Genomic DNA, 19,994 nt, shown 5'->3' on the forward strand with positions numbered 1-19,994 from the left:
ATTATGTAATATATGTTTATTAATAAGTTATTTTTTTAAGTTTGTTCTGCTTCAGTTTTAATGTGACAGCATTTAGTTAACCCAAAGAGCTTCTTTCACTTTCAGCTCTTTTCTCTAAAAATGTAGGTACAACCTTAATATTAAAGATATAAACCGATTTTTAAAAAAACACAACAAAACTGGCTTTACATAATGAGGCATCTTTTATAAAAGCTTTTATTGAACATGTTATTGTGCAGTTCAGTAGACACAATATTTAAATTGCTTCTTCTCACTTAATTGGCTTTAGTTGGTCACAGATATCTTGGAGAAGTGTGTTGTGTAGCCAGCAGCCAAACAGATGTTGTTGGGTTTTTTTCTTTTGTTGTTGTTGTTGTTGTGGCAAGCCCAAGTAAGCACTTCTTGATGGTTGGGATTTCCAGGTTCTACATAACACGGCAGATATAAAACATTTCTTTGCACATCTGTAAAAAGCATGCATGAAAATCATGTTTATGTTTTCGTTCAGACTTACTAATCGCTGATTCTCACTGAGCTTCCCCAACACTCTGTAAACCGATCACAGCTGTTATCAGATGAAGGAGCTTTTTTATTTTTGGCTGATGTGAAATCTCTTTCTGCTTGGCCTTGGATTTATTTATTTATTCATTGATTTTAAACGTGATTTAGAAGTTTTTAACCCGTGTGCTCCTTGACTGTGTGAGCCCTCACGTTTGACCTCTTTGTTCAATGTTTAGTTGGTCTCATTTGTGTTCCAGATTCCCCCTCGTCTGTGGTAAACAAACAGCTGGGATCCATGACTCTTGATGAACAGCAGGGTGCGTCTTTCCCTTCCCCAACCCCATTCCCTGACCCTCACCCTGCCACTCGCTTTGTCTTCTCCACCTTCTGTCTTAACCACTTTCCCTCATACTGTCTCACTCCACTGTTTGTCCTCCATCAATTTCACGTTTTTGTTTTCTCTGTATCCACTGCTTTACTGTTCAATATTCTACTGTCCAGATGTGGATGTGTCTGACTGTTACTGTTGCTCTGGCCAAAGGATTTAATACAATTGTTTAAGAAGTTAGAGCTTTGAGTAATGTAATAAACAATATCTCCAAAATTAGTTCAACTGGATGACAAAGAAAAGCACTACTCAGACATATACATTTCAGTGCTCTCTGCTGAACCATCTGTGCAATATTTAGCTTTTTCTAAAATGCCCTACTACATCTGACATTTCTCCTTTGCAATGATTAGCATTGGTAGTCAGATTTAATGTGGCTTCATCTTTAACGTTCAGTTTTATTTGTATAGTGCCAAAGCAAAACAATGGTCTTTTTAAGGCACATATGTTGTTACATAAACACTTCACAACAACCCTGAAAGGCCCCAATGGTTCACTCTTGATCTCTCTTGATCAGAGTGGACCATCTACACAGCTTTGTTTCATTTAAAAATAATGTCATATTCAGTTTAATTTAAACGTTTTACTGTGTTGTAATTTAAAGAGGATAATTAAAAGAGGATGATGCTCATCTTAAGCATGATCAGAGATTTGGATATTGAGCTATCTTAGTAATTCTAGGCTTTAGAATATGCAGGTATACCTGTGATCAGTGCTCTAGGGTTCAACAACTTGCACAGTAGTAAAGTCCCCTTTTGGCATCGCTGATGGTTGATAAAATCCTCACTGCGCACCACATAATGCACAATGTGCCAAAAAAAGGGGGTCAGAAAAATCTTTGTCTCATTTCACGATGGTGGATCAGTGTAACTATTACACTTACACACTTACTTGACTTCTAAGAAGCCAGGCATAAGCCTATGTGCATGCCCAGACACGCCTGTGCTGCAGATGTTTGTGTGCGGAGATGCAACTGGGAAAATGGAGAGAGGCACATTCACTTTAATATGACTCTCATAATAATGATGATAAGTTAATGGATCACTGGGGAAATTACAGAAAATTATTGCTTTGATTGGAGCTATCACTGCTCACGATCGCCGACATCATCCTCCATCGGCACACTCCCAAGCTCCACCCACCTCCTTCTGGTTGCTAGGGGCAGCCAATCAGTTACTACTAATAAATAACTTTTCTAACTACTCTAGGACAAAGGTCTGAGTCCAGAGGTATTTATAATACTTTTTATATACAACACCAACAGTATAATATCAAGCTACTTTGTGTGTACTGTATAGCTTTATATATGAAGCACTACATCTCTGATTATTGGCAGTGCATACTGACAGAGATATAGCATTTAGCATCTTAGCAACAAGTCCCTCTTTGTTCTCCAGCTCAAATTTTCATCTTCCCTGGAAACCTGTTTCTTTTCTTCAGTGTAGCTAGCAGCTAACGGGTGTAATGACCCTTTCGGGCCTTTGACATGTGTGTGTTTGTGTGCGTCTTGTGTCTTGCTGTTGTGGCTGTCTGCTAATACGTGTCCTTTGTGGTTTTGTCTAACGTTTGCTGCATGTTCCCATTTCTCTTTAATGTTGTTTATCAGAGGGAATGGATGCAACACAGAGTTGCATATTTGTGGTGTGTTTTTAAATGACCAACTGCACACTGCAAACGACAGGAAGAGTTACTTTTGATCAGAGTTTTAGTCTGTACAGCCAGTGCGTCTCAGTAAGCCCCCCTTGCTTGTTTTGCCTGTGTGTATTGTTCTTCCTCTCTCAGTAGCAGCCGAAGCTACAGCTTCACCTGCTGATGAATCTGCTGCTGCACCAGCCAGCAGCATCCCATCCATCTCCACCTCCACTTCCACCAGTCGACCCAGTGCAGCAGAGCCTGTCCTCAGCCTGCACTACAGCTCAGAGGGAACCACCACCAGCACTATCAAACTGGACTTCACTGATGAGTGGTGAGTGATGGCCAGTGGGTGTCAGCTTCCTAGGTCGAATGTGACATTATGCTTGGATGAACTTTATAATCTCATATTTATAATCCTCATATCTCCTCTGTATACCGAGAGGTATACAATAAATGACAATAAAATTTAATTTGGCTCATGTTGACCTTCAGATAATTAAGGTTGACATGATCATTTAAATCTTCATGCGGTGCTTTGTATACGTTTGTATATGTTGACAACACACACCACGCTTGTGAGAATCATAGTTTTTAAGTTATCAGGCTTTTTGTCAAATTTTTATGACAAATAAATCAATAAGTTGACAGTGAAGACTTTGGTGGATGTAAGCCAAACTTTAATGGAGAGTTAACATGAACCCACCTTACACCCTGACAGAGTTTTATCAGAATTCATTCAGAACTTTTCGAGCTGTCTTGTTTACAGACAGAATGAAAAGCAAAGGTCTCCAGTGCAACTTCAAATTCAGGTAACTCAATAGGAGTTACCTTATAGTCGGGGTAACTGCATGATACTTGTGTCTTCCCATATTTTTCTTTTTCCTCAAATAAGTATGAGTAATTTTCAAGAAAAACCACCCCAAAAAGACTGATGGTAACTCTTGTTCTTCCACTACAGGAGCAGCAGCACGTCCAGTTCGATGGGCAGTGGAGGCCCCAAAACATCAGAAGCTGCAGCTGTACAGAGCAGAGAGAGTCTGTCGACAGAGAGCTCGGTATCAGAGCATGGTGAGTCGTCCCCTACAGCATCATGAAAACGCCTCTATCTCAAACGTTGTCTGATCTAGAACAATAAACATGACACAATGAATGGCTTACTGTATTCCAATCCTGATTGCGATGATATGAGTTTGCTGGCTTCCTCCGTAGAGCCAGCATGTGATGCCTCCTGCTCCAGTGCCCCCAGCAGCTCAGCAGCTCAGGTTCCAGCAGAGGGCTCCTCTGAGGGAGACAGCATGGCGTCTTCACCGCAGGAGAGGAGTCAGCCGGAAGGTACAGAGGACAGGTCAGGGGGCTGTCGGCGAGCAGAGCCCTCTACAGAGGAGGGGCAGGAGGGCGTGGAGGGCCAGAGTCAGCCTGCACGCGGCAACCAGGACTCTGATGACAGTGATGATGATCCTATTCTTATCCCCCCCTCAAGGTTCAGAGGACAGGGGCAGAGGTGTGTTTGAGAGCATAATGTTTCTTACTACAAGTAAGAAAAACTCTGTTTGAATGCAGGTGATCATTTCGCATTTCTTAGTTCAGTTAAAAAGGGGGGTGGGTGTGCCGATTTTAGAATTTGTGATGCTTTGCTGTTGACTGTTTTACTACAAATATAGATTTAATTCCAGAGGATCTGCAGTAGGAGATAGGATGATCAGGTAATGTGTTTGCATTGGAAAGTGAACGCATCTAATGCATCAGGAGTGTGACATGCTGCGGAGCATTTAAAATTAAGAGCACAACGTGATGTGCAGTAATCGGATAACTTTTCTTTTGTCTTGGTTTGACGGTTTCTCTCACAGTGCACTAATAACACACACAGCTGACTGTAGAGTGCCGTGCATGTGAGTACTGACTCCACAAATGGTGTGAACAGAAGCATCACAGCTGCATTTTGTGTAGAACAGATGGAGAAGAAATGAGTGTCATGCATGAAATCCTTGCAGAAAGGAGCCAAACGAATATAAAACGGACACATTTACACACAGCGAGGTCAAAAAAGGTGTAAACAGAAGTGCCATTTTCATAAATTTCACGCTGTATGCCATCTCAGTAGATTTGAAATGAAAGTGGCAGCTCATGAGCACTTTTGGCTTTAATTTGAGGGGATTGAAAAAAAATTATTTAACTGTTTTAGGACTCAAATGTAATTGAACATGTAACTAAATAACCTGTCCGCAAATTATTTTTTAAAGATAAAACATCATATTTGATTTAATTCGACCTTTATGGTGCCTTTTGCAGAATATTCAACTCTTTACCTTCAGAAACTTGATCAAAGTAGATTTCCTCCCCCTGGTGGCTCATCCTGATTATGAGCACAAAGCTGTCGAGCTGACTGACAGCCTCTGACTGTCGATTCACTAAGAACTTCCTTTCTCTACTGAGCAAACTTGTAGGAGATTTAGGGGAATGTATGCAGACTATTAATGCCTGATGTGGGGTGGCTGTGGCTCTGGCTCAGGTCGTAAAGCAGAGCAGATCAGCTACTGACTGGAAGGTTGGTGGTTCGATCCTTGGCTTCCCCAGTCTGCATGCCAAGTATCCTTGCGGCCCGAGTTGCTCTCTGATGCGTCCATCTTTGTGTGAATGCTTAGATTGCACTTAAGTACAGAAGGAAGTGCTTGTATAAGTGGGTGTGAATGGGTGAATGAGGCATGTTGTAAACAGCGCTTTGAGTACTCCAGGAGAATAGAAAAACGCTACATAAGAATCAGTCCATTTACCATTTACCCATCACCTCCCTGTTACACCCCCTACCTGACGCAAGCCACTAGTTCCAGAAGAGCTTCTGTCTGTAGTGAAGAAATTAATAATGAAATGAGATTGTGTGGTCATGTAACATGGTCTTCCTTGCAAAACAATTTTGCAAGGAGGCAGAAGAAGAGATGGGAGAGCGTCTGAGAGCTGGGATTGATGGAGGAAGCCAGTTGCTGTCTCTGCAGTGGTGTTCCATGACTATTGGATACGTGAAGGAGACCATGAAGATGTGATCTTTACTGCATGTGGCTGAGAGTTCTTCACTCGACCAGACGTTCTGGTGGTGGAGTTCTTTATCATGGAAAGTATCCTGTAATCATCCAGGCTGTTTATTAGGCCACTCGTAGTGTCACAGCCTAATGGTGGCCTGTTTTCCTTTCATTTAGAGCTTCTTTGAGCCCGTGTTATGGTTTTACTGCAACAGCTTCCAAATGCAAATTCCAAGAATGGAATCCCCTCTAGACTATTTATTTGTTAAATTCATGTAGTAATAACATATTTTTTTCCATGCCAATTGAGTGAATTATTTACTTGACAACCCCAAAATTAGGCAGTGTGCATAATTCCATAAATGCTAACCCATTACCTTCCTCAAATTAAAGCTGAAAGGCTACACTTCCTTTGTGTCTTTATTGCCCCCTCTCTCTCTTTTATTTTTCAGATCTATTCTGGTGGCTTGTCTGGTCAAAATTATGAAAATTGTACCATTAAAACATTTCTGGATTTAGCTTTGTGTACAATACTGTAACAGTGTATATCTGGTTGAAGTCACTCTAAGGTTGACAAGAACAAACTTTTATTGGCTTGAGTCGGTTATGATGGATCAGGCAGGTGCTTTCGCTTGCAAGTGGCTGCTTTCGCTTGCAAGTGGCTGCTTTCTCACCTGGAGCTTGTTTGATACAATCTTGTTAATGGTTTAAAAAAAATATCCGTGTAGCATAGGTCTGAAGCATGAGACTTGAGGCAGCACTGACAGCATGGGTTTGTTTGCTTTCAGGCACGTGTATGAGTCTGGGGTTTCTTTCTTTTTTTTTTTTTTGTTTTGTTTTTCTTAGACAATCAGCAGCAGCTCGTATTCAGGAGCTGTTCCGCAGGAGGAAAGAAAGGAGGGAGATGGAGGAGAGCGAGACTCAGAATATCAGGAGACCTTCTGTCAAAATGGTCTACAAAGGCCACCGCAACTCCAGGACAATGGTAAACCTCGGGCCACGCGTGTTGTATTAGTCTGAACTCATAATAATCCATTGGCTCTGATATCAGTGTTTTAATTGTTGTCATCAGACTCTGTGAAATTTGAAGAGTGCATTTTCCAAAATACTCAATGTTCCCTTTTAACTGTGTGTAGATAAAGGAGTCGTGTTTCTGGGGCAACAACTTTGTGATGAGTGGTTCAGACTGCGGCCACATCTTCATTTGGGACAGACACACCGCAGAGCACCTCATGCTACTTGAAGCCGACAACCACGTGGTCAACTGCCTGCAGCCGCACCCTTACGACCCCAGTGAGTCCCGCGGATGTCCCGCCTGAACCCAGACAATGTTTCCTCACTTGTTGACGTTGCTCTCATTTCCTGCTTTGTTTCAGTTCTGGCTTCTTCAGGGATAGATTATGACATCAAGATTTGGTCACCACTGGAAGAATCGCCGTCTTTCAACAGAGTCCTCGCTGAGGAGGTAGAGTCAACCCACAGAAAAAAAAAGAAAAAAACCAAACCCACCGTAAAACCTTTCTTCTTCTTCTCTTCCCGTCAAGGTCATCACTCGGAATGAGCTGATGTTGGAGGAAACGAGAAACACGATCACAGTCCCGGCCTCTTTCATGCTTCGAATGTTGGCCTCCCTCAATCACATCAGATCAGGTACACACACATACACACACACGCATGTAGCACGCTGTTTTTGTTAGACCAATCTCAGCCTCTCTTTAATATTTGCCTCTTCCTCTTTGCAGATCGAGTAGAAGGCGATCGCTCCGAAGGCTCAGGCCAGGAAAACGAGGACGAGCAGTAGCCAGCTGGAATTTTATTTTAAAATAAACACTATTTCTTCTTGCTGTATAGCACTTGAAAAATACCCGAGATTTGTACAAGTATAGTGTAGAAAAACTTCCTTTTGAAAATTAGTGTAATTTCTAGCCCCTTGTGTTTTTTAAGAAGACTTTCTTACTGATGTGTCTGTATGAGGATAAACTATATTTGTGTGAATGTAAAGGCAAGGACGTCAAAATATAAGTGTGAGGAAAAGTGTTGGCTGGTGTGAAAGTTTAAGTGCAATATTATTTTGTTAGAAGGTGAGCTTTGATCAGTGTTAACGTTTGACGTTTTTGAAACTGTAGCACAGCGCTGAGAAATGTTGATGTGCTGCTCCGGCAGTTACGCATGTGAATACAGACATAAAGTAAAACACGGATGCTTTAATTTTCTTGTTGATAAAGAAGAAGAAGAAAGGGGGGCGGGGGGAAGAAAGCTGTGGATCTTCTCCCCAAAAATATGTTTTACAAAACCTGGAAAAAATAAAAAATAAAGCCAAATGGTATCTCAAATATATCTGCACTTGGGTTTGGATGGAAAATTTAGACTAAGTGTTTGACTTCAGCAACAGATGGCACCTGCTGACAGATACTGACAGCTGGTGTGGATGTACAGAGCAGCTGATCTTGGGTCAAACCTGTGTCATACAGTTCTACTGAACAGCTGCTCTGTTAGTCCAAACCCAGTTTCCTGTGGAAATCGCTTAAAAGTGAACCAGTGTTTGGACAAGTAATCCCTGTGGCTCGTCAAAGTGATTCATTCTATAGCACCTTTTGAGATAAACATCACAAAGCGCTTCACAACAAAATATAACATAAAAGAGTTAACCCACCTCAAGTCTAAAAAGATAAGACCTTTTACCTCCATGCATCCCTGCTGGGCATGTATGGGGTGTGAAGGTGGACACGTGCTGGTCTGTGAAGAGCTCTAAAAGTGAAAAGCAGATTCCGATTCAATGGGAAGCCAGTGTAGCTGGCAGAGCAATGGTGTGACATAAGAACTTGGAATATGTAGTGAGAAGCCTCGCAGCAGTGGTCTGAAAAACCTGCAGATGTTCCAAGGACGTTTTTGCTTAGACAAGTAAAAATACAATTACAGTAATCCGCATGTGATGAAATAAGTACCTGAATAATAATTTCCAGTTCAGAACGTGACTCAATGGGACTTAACTTGGCAATAATTTACAAGTGATTAAAAACAAGAGCGAACCAGAAGTTTGACATGTAAAAAGTGAAATCAGAGCCAAAGATTACTCCTGGCTGCCTGATAGAAACGAGTGCAGATTTAGGTCATTTTGGAAAGAAGGCCAAGAGGTTCTTTCACCTTATGCCCAAATGTGGGGCCCTAACAAGAACTTTTTCTTTAAGAAAGAAACACATTGAACATTTTTGTTAAAGTCATTTCACATTTATAGAGGTGATAAACTAATGTTACTGATGTCTTGAGGTTTGGGGTATCAGCTTTTATTCTTCCCTGCAGCATAAAGTATTTTATGATCCAGGTAACTGGCTGTCAATAAAGCTGTAGGTGATGCTGACTGTGCGGCTTGTTTGCAGAACAAAAGAAACAAACAGCTCAGTGATTCAATGTTTTGGTTGCATTTTGGCTACGGCTCTCAGAATCAGAGAGGGTTTTATTGCCAAATGTTGAGCAGGTTTACAACATTAGGAAATTGCTGCGGTACTTAGTGCAAACATACTGTCATATAACGCTTAAATAGACAAAAATAAAAATAAGAATTAAAAGTGCTAAGTAGATAGATATATACATGAGTGCAGGTGGTGATCAGTGCCAAACATGGAATGATGCAGTGAACACAGTGTAGGGTCATGTGTTAGTGGTGGGAACAGTCATATGGTTATTGTTCATGAGTCCAACAGCAGAGGGGAAGAAACTGTTCTTATGGCGAGAGGTTCTTATGGCGAGAGGTTCTGGTGCGAATGGACCAGAGCCTCCTGCCTGAGGGGAGCAGGTCAAACAGACTGTGTCCAGGGTGAGAAGGGTCAGCTGAGATCCGAGCTGCACGCCCCAGTGTCCTGGAGGTGTACAAGTCCTGCAGAGATGGGAGTCTGCAGCCAATCACCTTCTCAGCAGAGCGCACAACACGCTGCAGTCTCTGTTTGTCCCTGATAGTGGCTCCAGTGTACCACACGGTGATGGAGGATCACCGTGTGGTGAGGATGGACTCGATGATTGCAGTGTAGAATTGCATCATCGTCTGTGTTGGCAGGTTGAATTTCTTCAGCTGCCTCAGGAAGTAATAATAATGGATTGGATTGATATAGCGCTTTTCAATGCCACTATTCATTCACCCTCGCATTCACACACTGGTGGAGGCAAGCTACGGTCTGTCAGGGCAGACTGACTTCTGTCACCTTCTCAGCAGAGCGCACAGACTGACAGAAGCGAGGCTGCCATATCGCGCCATCGGCCCCTCTGGCCAACGGCAGTAGGGTAAAGTGTCTTGCCCAAGGACACAACGACCAGGACAGAGAGCCCGGGGATCGAACCGGCGACCTTCCGGTTACAGATACGCTTCCCAACCCCCTGAGCCATGGTCGCTCAGGGGGTCCAAGTATACCCTCTGCTGGACTTTCTTAATGACGGAGGTGATGGTGGGCTCCCACTTCAGGTCCTGGGTGATGGTGGTACCCAGGAAGCGGAATGCGTCAACAGAGGTGATGAGGGTGTCAGTCAGGATGATGGGGGGGAAGTGGGGCTGTGTGTTTCCTGAAGTCCACAATAATCTCCACTGTCTTCTGGGCGTTCAGCACCAGGTTGTTGTGGCTGCACCAGGACACCAGGACAGGATGTTCAACCTCCCTCCTGTAGGCAGACTCATCCCCGTCCGAGAGGAGTCCAATAACGGTGGTGTCATCTGCAAACTTGATTAGCTTGACAGACTGGTGGGTGGAGGTGCAGCAGTTGGTGTACAGGGAGAAGAGCAGAGGAGAAAGAACACAGCCCTGAGGGGAGCCGGTGCTGATGGTCCGGGAGTCCGAGACATTCTTTCCCAGCCTCACATGCTGCTTCCTGTTCGTCAGGAAGTCAGTGATCCACCGGCAGATGGGATCAGGCACATTCATCTGGGAAAGCTTGCCTTGGAGATGGTCTGGGAGGATGGTGTTGAAGGCAGAGCTGAAGTCCACAAACAGGATCCTCAGCAGGATTCACAGCAGACACAACGAATTCAAACGATGTTTTATGTAAAAACTAAATTTAATGCAAACATTTGTATTAACACTTACTGTATATGAAAAGGTTACATCACTCAGGTGTACATTTTTTTTTTCTTACAAACATAGTACCTGTTCAACATACGAGGTAAGACTGAAGCACCACAACTGGGCTCTATGTATAAAATTTTCTTTTTCCTAATACAGAGAGTGTATAAGGTGAGGTACAACCCAGTGTACCAATGAATATTCCCTATGCTCGGGTTTCCTCTGATTCAACACTAAACACACAAACATATTTCTGACATCAACAAGATCGATTATTAATTCTGGACTTCATTTTCCTCTGATCTCCATTTCTTGTTAGCTCATTCGGTCTTCACTGATAAGAAACTGCAGTGAAAGAGTACACATTGTGTGTTTAAGTGCAATAACTGTGTTTGCCCACAGTCGCACGTAATCCTGAAATACCAGGACTCCAGCTGTGCTTACAGCAGGCACCTTATTCATACTACAGATATTAACAGACATTTTAGATTTTTTGCAGGCAGAATATGTTCATATATGCAAAGTGTTATGCCGTACCTTTACTAACATCACTGAACGAAATGCAAACTGCATCCCATTGTCACTGGAATGTGCACATATTAATTGGGTCATTTAGAAGTGTGTAAATGTTATTATACCAAGTCTCTCTGACTCTGTTGAAACTGCAGCTACTAGAACACAGAACAGCTGTTCAGTCAAACTTAATTTGACTTTGATCTGCAACCTAAAGTAATTTCCACGACTCTTTTGTCAGTGTGTGTTTTCAGATTTTTTTTTTTTTTTTTAAATAAACATACCGCTTCCTAAACCTGGTTTTGCTGGAGGTTTCTTCCTGTTAAAAGGAAGTTTTTCCTTCTTACTGTCACCAAGTACTTGCTCATAGCGGATCAACTGAATTCCCCCCCATTATTGTACGGTCAATATTATTATAGAGTACAATAAACAGCGCCTTCAGGCAACTGTTGTTGTGGTTTGGTTATGGTTGAACTTCCTTCGTAGTACATCGCTCTGGACTGAACAGTGCATAAATATAGTAAACCGTCTCACTCCAAAGCAACTTGTTTTAGTATCCACTAATTTCCTATGTTTAAAGATCACTATGCATTGGAAGGGAAGGCTGGAATAACGTTAACATTTAAACCTGCAGGTGATCTAGTTTTTCCAAATCTACCAGTGATGCCTCTGAAATCAGTAAAACGTCACTGTTGCAGGAGGCAAAGTGACAGGTGGTAATAATAATATTGAAAATGACTCTGGTCTATTCCCTTTCTGTAAACACACAGTTACTTCCTTTACCTGCACACACCTGACCATCAACGTACATGTCTCAGATATTATTATCAGTAAAAAGCTTTTTTTATGCCTTGCAGGGACAGATTTGCAGAAGCACAACCATCTGAAGTGGTCACATGATCTGACATCTGGCACAAAGTGGTAACCATGGGAATCTTTCCCATGCAAATCCAAATTACTGGAGTTAATCCTGTACCAGTAAGAGTGACAAAGGTGCAGGTTGTCCTGCGCTGAGTAAACACGTACCTCACAGTCTAATTCTCCACAGTGAGTGGAAAACCTGTAGTGGAGTGGAATGTTAGGAGAGAAATTCCACCTGAAAAGAGCCAATCTGTCAAAAGATGCTGTTATTTTCTTTCATTTTGGAGGCAATTTTTCTTATTAAGCTTAAAAACATACAATAACATGATATATACTATAGGAGAAGTTAATACAATGATCAGACCAATTAAGTTACAGTAGTTAAGGCTTCCTATTAGATTTGATGCTATACACCGGGTCCAACATCGTAGAATGAATAACATGCCTCTTCCTGTTCGCTAATAATTTCAAGTAAGGAGTATCCACATGTAAAGAGGGCAGACTTCATCAGCGGTACCACAGAGCTCTGTAACAGTGTCAAGAGTGGAAAAGCTGCTGTTCAGGTGGGTTTCTCCTCCCCATCCTGCTCTTCTTCACCTCTGTCATCCTTAACGATCCCCTCATCAATACTCTCCAGCCTCAGTCTCTGGCCTTCCAGGTATCTGGGCCTCGGTGCGACCCTCGCTGTGAGGAGTCCTGCCGACAGAGCTGAACTCTCCCCAAACAGGGTAAGCTTAGCATCGCTCTCTATGGCTTTCGCCAAGCAGGAGGCGAACATGTCGAGAGATTTGTGCACCTCTGCGTGGATCTGGACTGAGGATGTGTTTTCAGCTGGGGAAATCAACAGACATCAGTCAAAGCTTTGGTAAACACAAGCTACAGTAAACAATTCTCTTGCCTGGTCCCTTTTCTTTTCTTGTTTTGGTCATTTGTGTATCATGTGAAGCCTCTGGTATTTTCCCTACTCTCTAATCTTCTGTAGAAGCGGGAAATGAATGACGGATACCTTTGGAATGCTCCACCTGGTCTTCAAAGGTGACTGAGCTCCTCCTTTTCCCGGACGGAGGCCCGTGGTGCTGTGCGAGGGAGGAGCCATCTGTGGAGAAGTTATCCAGCAGCATCACATCTGTGCCTGTGTAGGAAAATAAAGAGGATCATTGCAAGTTAACTGCAAGCAGAACTTAAGAGAGATTGCAGGAAAGTTGCAGTAAAAGTCATCTTCATACCATATGGCCAGAAATGTACACACAAAGGTGGATCACAAGACATTTGTTTGTGTTGAACATGACACCACTTGCCCTCCCTACAGGATCAGTTAAAAACATGAGCTGGAAAACAGAAAGGCTGCCCAACAAAGAAGAATATGTTGCCGTAAGGTTTGTAAGGCTTTCAAACTTCATCTTTACAGCTTTGTTCTCTTTTAATTTTAAACTTAACTGTAGAAAAAATTGAGAAAAAAAAGTGCTGCTTTTCTTTCTAGAAACGCATAAATTCTAAATCAAAGTTAGGCGATGCAGCATGTTTTCGGCATAATTGGACAAAAAGTATGTTCAGTATGTTCAGTATGTTCTTAAATGAAAAGGTATTTATGTAGCATTTTTTTCTAGAGTGAAAGTATTCTGAAACAAACGACCAGGCGCTGAAGGGATTTCACCCATAGGAGCATGCCTTCAATTCTATTTGAAGCCAAACAGCAGCGATTCACTGCGTTTCGGTCTGCTGCAGGAAAGAGCTCTTTTAACAAACTCCACGGTCTGGTAAGTTTCTGTAGGCTGATGACTGTGTGACAATACTGTATGTTTATGAAGAATCTCAACTGCTCGATTAGCTGTCAAATGCTGCTGGAAAAATGTAAATATTCTTAACTTTTAGAATTCTTTCAGTTTTTCTATCATCTTAAAAACACAAGCAGATTATGGTGGCCAATCAAACACTTTTGACATTTTAACCAACCTTATAAACAGTGCATTGCATTGGGCTTTGATCAGTTGTTGTTGATCAATGGTCATAAGAATTTACATATTAATGATCATGGAACTGATCTCCCAGCCCATTGTTCCTTCAGTGGTGCTAGTTTCAGTTATTGTGCAAATGTACTGTTTATAAGGTTGGGAAAACCTGCAGTCAGCTGAGACTGAAGAAGTCACTTGGATGAGTGAAAAATTCTATGTCCAGATGAGCAGAATCAACCTTTTGAGGGATGTTTCATTTTATTCATGAGTCTGTGGGGATAAAATACACGATATTCCTGCAATCATCAAACTGCCTCAGTCTCAAGGTTGGGGATTTGTAAAGTCTACATGCCGTAGCAGAGAAGAGATAATAATAAGGTAAAATTTAAAATTTTCATACACTTATAATTTTTCTGCAATGATTATTGAAGTTAGTCAACTCCCTAAAAAAACGAATTGAAACAACAGTGTTGTGGACACAAAAGCTCACAACGCAGGCAAAAAGGACACAGAGGAGCTGCTGAAAGATCAGCTTCGGAAAAGTATGAATTTTAATTAGCGGGAATTTCCAGAAGATGCACTAATATCATGTCCTGTTAGTAAAAAAAAAATGGACACAATGGTAAGACAGCTTGTGCTACATCTACACGTACATGGGTGTTTTGGTAAATATGGCTTTTCTGTGTACTTGCCTTTCGACCACTGAAAAACTCCTGCCAGGATGAAGTTTTTCCAAAATCTTAGTTTCTGCACTTAAATGTGGACATCAGACTGTGCACTGTGTTATTAGTACATAGTACATTTCTTCACGGTTAGGGTTATATCGCCACCTGTTGCTTTGGCATGCTCTTGGCAGAACCTGAGGATTGCTTGGAGTTTTTGATATGAAGCAATTATTTCCCCCTTTCCGTGTGCAACTTACATGAGTCCTGAGTGAAACTGAAGCCAGTGTCTCCTGTGCTGCTTCCTGGGGCCAACAGCTGTCCTCCACCTGCGAGCATGGCAGTCAGGTGTGGGGACATCCCCAAGTCTGAAAACACAAATTCTCATGAGATCATCACATCCCACAGGAATATAAATCTAAACCAGCCTTATGCATTTACTAAAGATAAAACCAGCAACATACAGACACACATCTGCATTACACAGAGAGCCCCAGCAATAGTCCCACCTGTGATTCTGTTGGAGATGCTGAAGAGGCGGGACGTCCTTTGGCGCGTGGCAAACGACTCTCTGTAGTACCGATCTCCAAAGCACATCCCCAGCAGCTCCTTCCTCACCGTTTTATTCCACAGGCCATAGATGAGTGGGTGGCACACCGCGCTGCAGAAAGACAGCCACGCTACCAGAGTCTCCACCCACTGAGACACGCTGCCCTGACCCCACAAGGCTTCAGTGCCCACCACCCCAACGTATGGCCCCCAGGTCATGAGGAAGGTGCCAATCACCACTAAGATGGTGACCAAAGCCTTGCACTGACTCCCTGCGTACACGAGGCTCCGCCGACTTCCATTAGAGGAAGTCGAGGTGCTTGAGTTCTTACGCCCGTTCCTCTGGGCTCCAGTGGAGTCGTCCTGGGCCACAACAACAGTCCCGCAGTGAATTTTGCGGGCTTTCATGCGGGCTACGCGGAAAATGACACCGTAACACGCCAGCATAATGAAGAAGGGTGGGAGGATGCACCAGGTGACCCAGAAGGCCGTGTAGCTCGGCTCACTGTGCCACGACGCCACGCACGTCCACTTGAAGCAGTCGAACTCAAAGGAGGACCAGCCGAACAGAGGAGGCAGGCAGCCTACCAACGAGTGAAACCACACATAGGCGATGACGACAACCGCCCGGTTGCCTGTGATCTTCATGGGGTAGATCATCGGGTAGAGCACGGCGTAGTACCTGTTGTGAGGAGACATGAGCATGATGAAGAAATCTGCACAACAGGAACTCAACACCGTCCTCCAGGGAGACTTTTGATCAGAGTAACACACAGGCTGCTGAGATTGGAGTCAGTGATACAAAAGCTAAAAGCTGCACTTTTCTCTCTCCCCGACAATCCTGTGAAATGTTTTCCTAAAAGCTGCAAACAGAAGAGAACAGACGGGCTTGGCAGAAGAACAAAAACAGGCTCTGTAATCTAAAATTCCCAAAGGATGCTGAGGATAATTAGGTGAGCAGTGAGAACAGCAGGAACTGTGTGCTACACAGAAAATTTACAGTAGCTCTCAGTAGCTCTGCGACACCCGACAGAATTAAAACAGTATTCAACTGCAGCGGTTTAAAAGTAGCTCCAGAAAATCTGAAAGGCAGTGCATGTGGATAAGAAGTTATTATAAGTGCTGAAACTTTAGTGTTAATCTCAAAAGTCATTCAATTGTTGATTATTGGTCTGAACATCAGATTAATCATTTTAGGCATTTTCTAGCATTTAGGAAAACAACAGAACAGCTGCTAACAATTTCCTTGAGTCCCAAAGGTGTCTCCTAATTGCATGGTTTTCTGAACAAATAAGCCACAACCCAAAGAATTTAAATTTGCAATCAAACAAAACATGGATACATAGAGAAAACCTCACAGCCGGGGAATGTTTGATGGACAAATAATGGGGCTGGAAGGACATCTTCTGAGATGATATCGTATGTTACTGTATATTTTTTGATTACCGAAATTAATTAACAATTCTCCCCTTCTTACAGAGCAAAGCAAAATAAACTAAACTTTATGTCTGAACGACCATTTGAGTTTGTTATTACACAAAGTACTTGCACAAAATATTGGCAAAATGCGATCGAGTCTAAAAACTGGAACCAGAAAATGAAAACTAGGAAACCCCAAATATCAAAGATGGTTTTTTTGTTGGAATAAAAAAAGTGCCTTAAAATATCTATGACTTAAACATTTTTATAATCAAAATTGTGTGCAATATGTTTACTGGCTTTATTCCATGCATTTGTTTAAGCAGGCATTTAAAGTTCAAGCATTTAAGCCCATGCTCATCACCTGATCAGAGAAATCTACAGGAAAATATCACAAATTAAGTCTGTGGTTAACCTCTCTTATTTACAAGAGTGTGACGTTAGAGGGAAATGCACCAAGAGCATTTTTTTAAAGTTTATTCAGCGTAACGTTCATCTGAGCTTGAAGTGGAAAATTGCTAACCTTCAGTTTCCTATGCTTACTGTAACTTCATTGTCTTGGTTACATCCAGCTTCAGGACTTAAATCAACACTAAATTTCATGCTCTAGTCCATTTGATGCCAGAGTCTCCCAACATCTGGGATAAAATAATAAAATAGTGATGCATTAATCAGCTAAATCTTTCTCAGAAACTAGCAGAGACCAAAAATGGGCTACAGGTTCTCCGCTGGAGGGAACCATATGTCCTAATGTCAGTGTCGTTTAAGGGCTCACTTTTTAAAAGAATTCAAGTTAAATGCTTAGATTATATAATATAGTATAATCTGGTACTAACCTGTCGATAGCGATAGCTCCGAGGGTGAGCATGCTGGCAGAGCTGATGAGGAGATAGAGCAGGGCGGTGAAGTTGCACCACACCACCCCAAACATCCACTCTCTCTTTGCTGAGCTCACAGCTACGAACGGCAACACCAGCACGGACAGCAGCAGGTTGGACAGAGTCAGGCTGAACACAAACTTGTTGCTGGGTGTGAGCAGATAAGGCCTGCGATAAAGGGTTGCCACAATCAGAAAGTTCCCCAGGCAGGCGAGCAGCGTGATGGTCACAATGGAGACTGACTCCAGGGCAGCCAGACCCTCGCCATTCCCCACTGTGGTACAGTTCCTGCTGGTGTTCATGGTGAGAAGCTGGGCCACCGGACTGGTGAAGGAATGGTGGGGGACTGCTGAGGAGAAGGCATTATTACACACAAAAAAAAAAAAAAAAAATAGCCAAACTAAGACAAAAAAAAAAAATAAAAAAATCATGAATTACATGATTGAAAAACAACCCTTCAACCCTCAATCTACATTCATGCAGTTGGAACTCAACTCATGGATTTTACTATTTTCTGCAGCACAAAAACTAATAGCAAAGACCAGGGACTTGTACTGTGAAGCAAGTTTGATAACATACGCAGGATATTGTTATCTGGCTTTAGTTAGCCCAACAACAGGATTCGGGCTTAGGGTAACATGAAGTAGTCAATCCAGGATTTATGAAATCTAAAGCGTTGGAAGCATCTGAGCAATCAAAAACATGCACAGGTCATTTTCAGAGGTTAAACACATAATACAGCTGCTGCAGACAAACTATCAATAGTGTTTAACGCTCTGTGAGTAAAGAATAAACGCAAAACAAAAACGAATTCAAACTAATCTACAGCCAAATTCAATCCCCAAACAGATACCCTGGTTTGACATCAAATATTTATGCTTATAGAGCAAAAATAACAACAACAAGTTGCAGAATTTTTTTACAGCCAACAGAGAAAACTAAAATGACAGAATAAAGATGCATCTAAGACTAAATATTAATTACAGATGCTCTTTAGAGAAAGATAAAGACCTCAGATCTTCCTACTACCTACTAGCACAAAGGGTGCTAGTAGGTAGTAGATCACTCTTCTAGGAGTGATATATTCCAGAGAACTAACTGGTCAGGACGTGGTTGAGGTCTAATCTTGATCATAACCTCATCAGGAACAGGTTAGGACTGCAGCTCATCCACGGGGATATACCGCAGTCACAGTCGAGGCTAAACTCTGAAGTTACCTGGATTTACCCAAATTTTGCTCCATGGTACAAACTTTACATATTTATAAAATATGTATGCTGCATATGAATACTAAATAGTGAGGGCTTTAAGTAAAGTGGTACACACACGTTTCGCATTAAGGTTCAAAGTACAAAAGTAAATGTTTACAGATTAAAAAGAATGTCAGAAATAAAACTAGCAAACACTGGTTACTGTACCACTTCCCACCATACGTGTTTATGTACTAGCAATATAACTCTACTAATGTATAACAATAACTCCAGCAACATTTTACTGCAGTTTTAAAAAAAAAAACTATAGAGGATTTGAACACTAGATTTCACCACGTTAAAAGACTCTGTTTACAGCCAGGGTAAACTTTTCACTATTAAACAGTCTTCGGTCACAGTTAAAGCCTTTCACTGGTGGAAAGCATTATCTTTGCACATTATTTCGCATCGGAAAAGCGTAATTGTTGTTAAAGCTCACTATTTTGTTTCCCTGTTAGTGTTAACCTTTTGATTTCGCGTGAATATGGAAGAAAAAAAAAAATACAAAATAAAACTGCATCTTGCACATGTGAAGAAGGTGCAGCACGGTGAGTTAGCGGTAACGCTAACATTAGCTAAAACTACCGTTAGTTAGCCAAGTTTAGCCGAAACTTTCCCCCATTGTCCCCCTGAAACTCAGCTCTTTTTTTTATTGACCTGCTTAGGCTCAGCGCTGCGGCTCCACATTTTCACTCTCGACGGGGATAAAACGTCCATCTTACTCCTCGGTTTCCACACCACAGCCCCAGAAGAGAGAGCCGAGCCAGGGAAATCCCTGAAAGCCAGTCGACATTGTTCACTTTGGTAATGTCTCTCTCCTCCGCCGACTCACAAACGGCCAGCTGCGGCTGCAATGGCGTCCTCCTCCCCATCCACCTCCCACCTCAGCTTCGACTCCCTCCCCGAGCAGTCTCCTTCCGTACGTGGGTGGTCGCTTAAGAACATTGTCTTGCTTTCATATTGCCATTGAACCAGCTTACGTTATTTAACCGTGTGGAGTTTGTTGTGATCAAATCCTTATGACAATTGCAGAACAACTATAAAAGTATAGTGTATTCTTTCGTGGATGCCACACGCACCGTGTGCGTTTATAGTCGTGTTTACAAAGCCATGTGAATGTATGCGTGAGTGTTTACTTGATGACAGGCCGGCTTGTTTATGAATGAATTACTGAGCTGCATCGTTTTATCCAGCTGGACCACCCACGTAGATCATAGCTTCCCGCACTAAAACGTCACCTCCGCTTATCCAATGAAAAAACTCTGAAGGCTTCACGGCTCTATCCGATAGGGGGCGCACTCAGCCAATAACAGATTAACACATAACA

At 42.3% G+C, this 19,994-nt stretch overlaps 2 protein-coding genes and 1 pseudogene across 8 annotated transcripts in view; 1 reads left to right on the plus strand and 2 right to left on the minus strand.

Annotated features, from left to right (window-relative positions):
• The window catches only part of dcaf6 (ddb1 and cul4 associated factor 6), a 28,799-nt gene extending 20,928 nt beyond the window's left edge, over window positions 1–7,871 (plus strand). For 2 of the 6 annotated variants that reach the window (XM_006788295.3, XM_006788299.3), the window contains 10 exons: window positions 759–818; window positions 2,672–2,855; window positions 3,483–3,592; window positions 3,734–4,025; window positions 4,186–4,227; window positions 6,385–6,523; window positions 6,675–6,831; window positions 6,915–7,003; window positions 7,083–7,188; window positions 7,281–7,871. In XM_006788295.3, coding sequence (XP_006788358.1) covers window positions 759–818; window positions 2,672–2,855; window positions 3,483–3,592; window positions 3,734–4,025; window positions 4,186–4,227; window positions 6,385–6,523; window positions 6,675–6,831; window positions 6,915–7,003; window positions 7,083–7,188; window positions 7,281–7,339 — 1,238 coding nt within the window. In that variant the 3' untranslated portion in view covers window positions 7,340–7,871. The remainder of the gene's footprint in view (window positions 1–758; window positions 819–2,671; window positions 2,856–3,482; window positions 3,593–3,733; window positions 4,026–4,185; window positions 4,228–6,384; window positions 6,524–6,674; window positions 6,832–6,914; window positions 7,004–7,082; window positions 7,189–7,280) is intronic. The other 4 variants (XM_006788296.3, XM_006788300.3, XM_006788297.3 and 1 more) reach the window with 3 other exon arrangements.
• Window positions 7,872–9,332: 1,461 nt separating this feature from the next.
• LOC148098242 (uncharacterized) lies at window positions 9,333–10,445 on the minus strand (annotated as a pseudogene).
• Window positions 10,446–10,499: 54 nt separating this feature from the next.
• gpr161b (G protein-coupled receptor 161b) lies at window positions 10,500–19,531 on the minus strand. 2 transcript variants are annotated; one of them, XM_006788302.3, is made up of 6 exons: window positions 19,325–19,531; window positions 17,376–17,766; window positions 15,081–15,802; window positions 14,832–14,939; window positions 12,964–13,089; window positions 10,500–12,788 (listed from the first exon to the last, which is right to left on the minus strand). In XM_006788302.3, the coding sequence occupies exons 2-6, from the start codon at window positions 17,717–17,719 to the stop codon at window positions 12,517–12,519; spliced, it is 1,572 nt and encodes a 523-aa protein (XP_006788365.2). In that variant the 5' UTR covers window positions 17,720–17,766; window positions 19,325–19,531; the 3' UTR covers window positions 10,500–12,516. The 2 variants fall into 2 exon arrangements, with proteins under 2 accessions (XP_006788365.2, XP_006788364.2); XM_006788301.3 differs by having other exon boundaries at window positions 10,501–12,788; window positions 17,376–17,763.
• Window positions 19,532–19,994: the final 463 nt, after the last annotated feature.

This window comes from Neolamprologus brichardi, chromosome 16 (genome assembly GCF_056152115.1).
Source record: "Neolamprologus brichardi isolate AB-2024 chromosome 16, ASM5615211v1, whole genome shotgun sequence".
NCBI classification, from domain to species: Eukaryota; Metazoa; Chordata; class Actinopteri; order Cichliformes; family Cichlidae; genus Neolamprologus; species Neolamprologus brichardi.

Excerpts from the sequence above, each read along its gene's own strand:
- gpr161b (XM_006788302.3), bottom strand. The coding sequence starts at position 17,719 with ATGAACACCAGCAGGAACTGTACCACAGTGGGGAATGGCGAGGGTCTG. Across the intron at positions 14,940-15,080 it reads CATCTCCAACAGAATCACAG|ACTTGGGGATGTCCCCACAC; the intron begins GTGGGACTATTG and ends TTGTGTTTTCAG. Across the intron at positions 12,789-12,963 it reads CCAGGTGGAGCATTCCAAAG|CTGAAAACACATCCTCAGTC; the intron begins GTATCCGTCATT and ends TGATTTCCCCAG.